The 9,102-nt window shown below is 33.8% G+C and overlaps 1 protein-coding gene across 1 annotated transcript; it reads left to right on the top strand.

Annotated features, from left to right (window-relative positions):
- The first annotated feature begins 4,595 nt into the window (after nt 1-4,595).
- LOC129940839 (uncharacterized) lies at nt 4,596-5,294 on the top strand. Its single transcript, XM_056049341.1, has one exon. It carries the CDS (start codon nt 4,596-4,598, stop codon nt 5,292-5,294), a length of 699 nt encoding a protein of 232 aa, XP_055905316.1.
- Nucleotides 5,295-9,102: the final 3,808 nt, after the last annotated feature.

The following is a 9,102-nucleotide window of genomic DNA, read 5'->3' on the forward strand; positions in this document are numbered from 1 at the left end:
TAATGGCTCTAAGTCTATAGATATAAAAACTCACCGTTTTCCCAGGGTGATATAATGTTAACCATATTACATCTAATTAAATGTTTACAATAACATCTTTGTATAAAATAATACGCAAATTTCCAGACACAGTAATTGAAAGTGATACCAGAAGTTGTTCACGGGATGTGATTATTTTGACAGCTCTTGGCGGCTATATTGTTTATTTTACTTTCTGTAAAAATATCTTAATCAATCACTGAAGACAAATTATGATGGCAAGTTACAGCGTCGAGTAGCAGGTACAAATTATAAAACTAATTGAATTTTTGAGCAGTCATAAATAGATAATAATTTTGGTACAAAAATAATCTAGAGCGACGAGATTCATTTTTGAATAAATATGTACATGAAAAAGACGAAAAATTTCTGTTTGGTATGAATTTTGGAGCTGGAAGCATCATCATTATGGCCAGGCCATAACCATCATCGGCAATCACTATAGGCCGGTTTCCAGTTATCTTACAACAAGGATAGTGTGATTCTACACTTTTTAACTTCCCATAGAAAGTTATTGTAATGGATCCGATTTGTCAAATTGAAAATTTTGACATTTCTCCGAGTTTCAAGGTCCCTAGAGTCGAAATAAAAGATTTTTTAGAAAGATGTCTGTGCGTTTGCGACGTTTTTTTCATCCTCCATAGCTCAAGAACCAGAAGAGATATGAACTTCAAATAAATTTTGTTATACAGATAATAAGGCAAAAAGATGCAGAAGGGCCTCTTAAGAAAATTGAGTGGGTGGTTATTTCACCATAGCAGTTTGAAAAAAAAGGTTGAAAATTTTTGTTAACCCTAAATATCTTGCGAACCAAAAACGTTATAGACTTGAATTAAATTTTATATAATATATTGTAACGTGATACCAAACAGGTATATTTTTTGAAAAAATCAATATAACGTTTTTTTTTTATAAATCAATAAAACTGAAAAAAAAATTGTCACCTCCAAAATTTTATGACTGAAATATGATTTCATCTCTAAAACAATTTTGTGCAACGAAGAATAATGTTTTTGACATCTGATAAAAAACATTACTCAAAGTTCGTAAAAATTGAATATCGATTCAAATATCTTTTCAAAAACTTAAAATTTAGGGTTCAAGGTTATTTTATCTTATAAGAAATATTGTTTTCAACATTTTAAAAATGTTGAGAAAAATCGAATTGACAGTTTTTTTAAAAAAAAATAAAAACCTAAAAAAAATTGTATAAAAGTTGATAAAAATTCATTTTCGACTCAAATATCTTTTCAAAACTTTGAGATATTGTCTTTAATTTACTTTTATCTTTCAAAAACTTCTTTTGTCAACATTCAGTTAAAGTTTAAAAAAAACAAATTCACAGTTTTTTTTTACAAAAAATTAAAAACCGAAAAAATTAAAAAAAGTTGATAAAAATTGATTTTCGACTCAAATATCTTTTCAAAAAATTTAAATTTTGGCTTCAAAGTAATTTTATCTTATAAAAAATATCGTTTTTAACATTTCGTAAAATTTTTAAAAAATTCGAATAGACAGTTTTTTTTACAAAAAATAAAACTCTAAAAAAACAATACTAAAACTTAGTAAAAATTTACTTCAATAGCTTTTCAAAAATTAAAAATATTGGCTTCAAACTTATTTTATTTCACAGAAAATATTGTTTTCAATATTCAGTAATTTTTATATAAACATCCTACAGTCCGTTTTTTTCATAAAAAATAAAATCTACAAAAAATAGTACGCAAATTTGGTAATAATTGATACGAGTACATATAGACAAACTTTTAAGCAAGACAAATCGACAGACGTGATGGGAAGTTATCAGTGTGGGTCGCATCCCAGCCTCTTTTTAAGTTTATCTTATTGGGCTTTCTTAATTATTTGGTCTATGCTATATAATTAATATCATCAGTCAAATTCAGGCTGATCTATGCTCCAAAGTTAACCTTTACTGGCTCTTTCGAATTTTGTAACTGTGAAGGAATATTTGAACAGAAAAAAAATCAACTTCACATATTGATTGCATACTTTTGGGAGATTTAAATGACTGAGTTTTTGCCAAGAAATAGAGATAGTACATATATATGTATATATCTATCTATTGTAATTATGATGTGGTTTTTTGAAGTTATTGTATCCGGTCCGAACGATGTCTCAACTTTAAAACGTTGACATTTATCGACGTTTTAAGGTCCAGAGAATACATATCCAGGGTTCTTAGAGGTAAGGCCGAAATTTCCTAAAACTTTTTTTCGTTAAACATAATATCTCAACAGCTAGCAAAGGTATCGACCTTAAAAGCATATTTTTACTTTTTATAACAAACAAATACTCAAAGACAACATTCCAATCCAATGACTGGTTGTTTCACTAAGTATATACCTAAGTATGCATATAATAACGTTATTGGCTTTTTAATTGTTTGTAATAGATTGTGACGTCACACCAAACTTGTTAACAAATTCAACTATCAGTTTTTTTTTATTAAATCAAAAAAATCGAAAATTTATCTGTCAGGTCGAATATTTTTCAAAAAAGTTATATTGCCTCCAGATTGTTGCATAAAATTGAACGAAAAATAACTTTTTTACATTTGGTACAATTTTTTAGAAAAATCGAGTATTTTGTTTCACAAAAAAATTAAAACCTAATATGAAGTTGCTAAAAATTTATTTCTATTCGAATATCTTGAAAACAAGTCCTAAACCTTTTTTATCGTGTATTGTAGCGTGCTGGTTAGTGCGTTAGACTGTCATGCAAGCGGTCTTGAGTTCAATCCCTGCCTGTGCCACCATACTTTTTTCACGGGTACTGCCTCAAATCCTCCAAGAGTAATTCTTGTCATGAAAGAGTGCTTTCTCAAATTAGCCCTTCGAATTGGGCACATAAACTGTAGGTCCCTTCCATTTCTGGCAACATTACTCGCACACAGGTATGGTTGAGAGTTGTAAGTCACTAGGCCCTGGTTCTTCATGGACTGTTGCGATACCTAATTTATTTATACCTACGTTATTATGTTGAAAAATAGATCCTACCAAAATGGTCAATTAAATAGGTAAAACATCCCTAATACTTCGAAAAAAAATGATTACACTTTAATTGATATCATAATTTTTGAAATTCCTTAAATTGCAATTTGTCTTTTATCAAAAAGTATGGCACTAATGAGAAATAATCATCAGAACATTTGTTCGTATACACTTCTTTTAATTTCATTGAACTATACCCTCGATACACTTTGAATTTTTATTCTCCAGGCAAAGAGTGAACTTCTAAAAGAACCTATTGGCAATACGCGAGAAAGCCAACTGGGACGATCTCAATAATTTGTTTAGAATCTTTAACTGGTCGATAATGACGTTGACGCCAGAGCTGATATAATTCCTCCCCTCAAAACAGTTTCTAGAGTCAATTTGAACTTTATTGCTATTCAATAAACTCATAATCGGAAAAAAATATTACGATTGACGATATTGTGTTATGATCATGGTAACGATATTCTATGAGTGCACCATTCTTTCTTTGTGAGTGACGATTACACGCGCGAGAACTTTCTTTACTTTTAGGTCGTCGCAGTCAATCAAATGTGCGGAAAGCTACCTCACGTATGCTGACATGCTATGCTATTACATATGGAATGCATCATCGAAATCGTTTCAACGTCGAAAACAAGGAAAACCTGTTCAAGGACATCCAAATGTATTTGCTTCAGACGCTCTGGGTTGCATTTACACAGTACATCCAAATAACGAAGAATGTTACTATTTGCGATTGTTGTTGCTGAACGTTCGTGGTCCGCCAACGTTCAAACAACTGAAAAAAGTTAATGGACAGCTGTGTGCGACTAACCGTAAGGCAGGCCAACTATTAAATTTACTTGAGAACTATTCGCACTAGGATGATACGCTCAAGTATTCCGTAATATCTTCATCGCATCAAATTCTTACATTGTTTGTGATTATTACATCGACATGTTTCCCCTCGAATTCAAAAGATTTATGGGTTAAGTATAGAGATGACATGTCTGAGGATGTTTTGCATCGTGTACGCCGTGAAACTTTGAATCCTACACTACAAATAACTGAAGCAATTTACAATTAGACATTGATCATGATAGAAGATATGTGTTTATTAATAGCAAATAAAGTATTGTCGTGTTTGGGAATGACGGCACCCAATCGTCATATGAACGATGCATTAACCCACGAGTTGCAAAGGTAACAGTACGACATTGAAGCATTGACCGAAACAGTTCGTACAAATGTTCCACAATCAAATCAACAACAAAGAATTGCGTACGACATTTGGATAGAAGCTGTGAACAGTGAATCTGGTGAAATTTATTTCCTTGATGCTTCCGGAGGAACCGAAAAAACGTTCTTAATTTCATTGCTTTTGGCGAGGATCAGATCGCGAAATGATGTTGCTCTAGCGATGGCTCCATCTGTAATAGCTGCGACCTGCTACCATTAAACATGTAAATCACCGAAACACCAAATTGCACCATCGGCAAAAATAGCGCAATGGCCAAGATCCTACAGGTATGCAAATAAATTGTTTGATATGAATGCACAATGGCCCATAAGAGGTCATTGGAGGCACTGATTAACAGAACATTGAAAGATCTTCGTGGCAACCAGAATATTTTTGGTGGGGCCATAATTCTGTTGTCAGGTGGTTTTCGTCAGACTCTTCCAGTTATTCCCCGATCAGCTGTTGCTGATGAACTAAATGCATGCCTAAAATCATCAAATTTGTGGCAGTACGTAAAGACACTCCAATTAGCAACTAACATGCGAGTATTTTTGCAAGATGATGAAAATGCAAATGTGTTTCAAAAGCAGTTTTCAGATATTGGAAATTATAAAGTTGCAATGGACACCTCGACCGTATTCATCATATTATCCACACATTTCTGTCACATCAAAGATTCAAAAGAGGAGCTTATTCAGCGTGTTTTCCCAGATATAGCGCAAAAGTTCAATAACCATAATTGGCTGGGTGAACGAGCAATATTGGCAGCGAAAAATAAAAATGTCGAATATTTCAATGCGACCATTCAGAATTTTCTTCCAGGACAGTTGGTTTCCTTCAAATCAGTCGACACCGTTATGAACCAGGATGACGTAGTCAACTATCACACGGAGTTTTTAAATTCACTGGAATTTCCTGGATTACCACCTCAAAATCAGCAGTTTAAAGTAGGATCAGTTGTCATCATGCTGCATAACATTAATCACCCTCGACATGCAATGGACCAAGACTGTCTGTGAAAAAGCTGTTGAATAACGTCATTGAGGCAACAATCATAAAAACCATTTTCTTTGTTTATTTACGCACCACAAAACAAAACTAAAAATATGGTTTATGAGAAAGCTTTAAATTGATTAACAGTTTGTTATTATTATAACAGTGTGTGCCTGTTAATAAAAATTTAAACCTTATAAATAGCCAGTATTTCAGGAAAAGTCTGTTTTTTTATGTAACCAACATGATGTGTCGAAAATAATAATAAAACTTCATGCTTCATTAAAAAAATGCTTTTAATTCAATACGTTTTGTTTGGTTTGAAATTATTGTATACAAAAGTGTAGGTCTTTTATTTATCGATTGAGTCAGTACGAAGTCTGCCGCGTCAGCTAGTATAGTTATGTAAATGAGTTAAATTTTGTCTGATATGAAGCTTAAAATTTGTATATGTAAATACATGTATTTTTAAACATTCGTATAATACAGCATTTAAAAAGTAGGCAACATAAAGCCGAATGTGCTAAGAACTGGGGAAATCAATATTAATCTTACATTAATAGTCATTCAAAAGCCATTTTAACGCAAAACGGAATCCGCTAGAATTTGAATATGAGTTATAATAATTGAAATTTTGGAATTTAGGATCCATCTTTTGGCATTGCATTAAACGAATAAGGTTTGTTCATTGAGATAACTGGCTTGTGACGGCCAAGCTTTCATACAGCAACGTGCGTCGCCTTTTAAGGCATCGATGTCGACTCTTCCTTAATTGTAAATTCATCCAGTGCTTTACCATAAGCATAGAGGTTGTCCTCTACGTTGACCCATAGGTGCCCTCTAGGACTTAGTTCTGGACTTCTGAAGCACATTGGCTGAATTGTTCTGGCACCACATTTCAGTGAGCTTTGCCCTATTCTTTGGATTATTTTCCTGCTGATATCTCCATATTATAGGTAAATTCTACTCAACCCATGGCAACATCACTTTTTGTAGTATCCGAGCTAATGGAACACGCATTTAACTATGCTTCCATGTCAAAAATGACTAATGGAAATTTGCGTATGTAATCCAATTTCAATTTATTTCTTATTTCCCTTATTGTTTTTTAGACATAATAATCTGCAGATATTTTCTTGGGTCTTTTTTCGTCAAAATTGTGATCTTGGGATAAACTCTGGGTTTTGTGAAAATTTTTAATTCGCTTTATCGATCAAAATTTTTGTCTATTTGACTCAATGGTAGCGATAGGGTTTTAGTGCCATAATCGCTCCACGTTTTCAGAATTCCCATAGCCTATGCACCTCTTCACACTATATAGTTAAATAATCTCGGCACGAAAGGTGATTTTGACATGATTCAGCAATATTGCGACAACTGGAAACTGAAAATAAATGTCCAAAAAATTCTGTTTTGGACTCCGTTTACACGAGGGATGCGTGCAAGATTGTGTGCAAGACGATGATGATCATTGATCTTCAAGGGCAGCGATTAACAAGCAAAAGTGAAGTACCTTAGTATCTAGTTAGATCAGTATTTATATTTCAACAGACAAACATATGTAAATGCTGCTCTGGCCAGGGCCAAAGGAGCCTTCGGTCTGACAAAACGGTTGTTTTACAACAGTCAACAGTCTTTGAACAATAATTTAATTTAAGGTGCGTTATATCCATACGACGAGTACTTTGAAAGTGCACGCTTGATTCTTTACACTTGAGGCATCCTCTTTTTAGATGGGTGTGGTCTGAAACAGTATAGATTTGCTGTTCCGCTAATCTAGCACGTCAGACAAAGAAATTAATGGGGGACTCCTTTACAATCGGGACATTGATCTTACTTACTTAAGGTGGCGCTATAGTACGGGCGGACCTGGCCCTCAACCAACATGCGTCTCCAACCAGCTCGGTCCCTAGCTAGCTGTCTCCAGTTTCGCACTCCAAGTTGGTTGAGGTCCTCTCCCACCTGGGTGCGCCACCTGAGTCGCGGTCCTTCTCTACTGCGCCGTCACTCGGGATTGGATTCGAAGACCTTCCGGGCTGGAGCGTTAATGGCCATCCGCTCTACATGACCTAGCCATCTAAGCCGTTGGACTTTAATTCTGCTAACTAGGTCAGTGTCGCTGTACAGCCCGTACAGTTCGTCGTTATATCTTCTCCTCCATCTATGCGTACTTGACCAAAAATCACCCGAAGAATTTTTCTCAGGAAGCATCCTAAGACGCTCTCATCTTTCTTTGACAGGGTCCAGGCCTCAGCACCATAAATGATAACCGGGATGATGAGTGTCTTATAGATGGTGATTTTACATGCTCGAGAGAGGACTTTACTTCTCAATTGCCTTCTAAGTCCAAAGAAGCAGCGGTTTGCAAGAGTTATTCTTAGTTTGATTTCAGCGCTGATGTCGTTGTCTGTGTTAATAGCGGTGCCTAGCATATATACAGCATATAGTTGGTCTTGCCCTCATTGAACACTAAACCCATCTTCTTTAAAAAACGCTCCACTCATTCTGCACAAACAGATAAGTTTGACAGGGATGCCAAAACTAGACATTGCTCTGTAGAGCTCTTCCCTATAGATGCTATCATACGCGGCTTTAAAATCGATAAAGAGATGGTGGGTATCGGTTTGAAGTTCCTGGGTTTTTCCAAGATCTGCGGTAGTGTGAATATTTGGTCGATAGTGGACTTTCCTGCTCTGAATCCACACTGATAAGGACCTATCAGGTTGTTGACGAACGGCTTCTGACGTTCACATAATACGGCAGAAAAGATCTTATATACAATGTTAGACAGACTGCCTTTGTAGTTGGCGCAATTTTTACCTTTTGGTAAAATTTACTAACCTCATTCCTGTTGTGACCAAAAATACTCCATTTACCAAGATCGGAATCTGTCATACGTTTCACTCTCCCAAACCCGTTTGTTTACATTGTTGTGTTTGTAATTTTGACAATTAGTCCATGAATAGATGTGAAAACAAACAAAAAAAAAACGATGCCGTGGGCTAGCGGTACTTTGCAAAGTAAAAACAAAATAGGGAGTTTAATATGTTTTTTTCAGGTTTTTCTTTTTACTTTTTTCGATGAAAAATTAAGCTTTATTTTGCAGTCATTTTGTTGATAGCTAACCAATGTACATTTTTGTCTTGAAAAAAGCATGTTCAACATCATTTTATTGTAATTAATTCACTAATTTAGAGTAATAACTGCGAAATTCTTTAAATTTCATAAATAACCTCGAATTATTGTATCAAAGATGCGCTCGAAGAATCATCAAATAAAGGGTGTGAGAGGATTTTTCTTTGTATTGAATTCTAACAAATTTTTGTTAATGAACAGCCCAAATATTTTTTTTTGCAAGTAATCAATATCTGTATTAATTCAACTAATCCAAGTATATTTATAAGTTGTTTTTAACGATTTAAGCATGCAACTATTCTTCAATTCCATTTTGATTAATAAATATTAAGTTTAAAAAAAAGAGTTATAATCGAAAAATACCTTATCCATAACATTGTTTGCTATAAAAAAAACTTTGAATCAAAGGAACACCAATATTTTAAAAAACTAATCAGAACGATTATAGCAAACCTGTTGAATAAATGAAGAACAAATAAAATGAAAATTTTGACATATATCACAAAATGAAAACGTGAAAAAATCGTTTTAAATTCATGTACAACTCATTCAATAGATCAAATAATCGACATGAATGTTTATTGTTGACGTACATAAGTTTTTTTTAGTGGATTCCCACAGTTTAAAGCAAAATATAATTTTCATTCATTCCGTAAAAATGTTTAGTTACCAAAGTTCAAGTAAACTTATTATTGTTTA

Source organism: Eupeodes corollae, chromosome 1 (genome assembly GCF_945859685.1).
Source record: "Eupeodes corollae chromosome 1, idEupCoro1.1, whole genome shotgun sequence".
NCBI classification, from domain to species: Eukaryota; Metazoa; Arthropoda; class Insecta; order Diptera; family Syrphidae; genus Eupeodes; species Eupeodes corollae.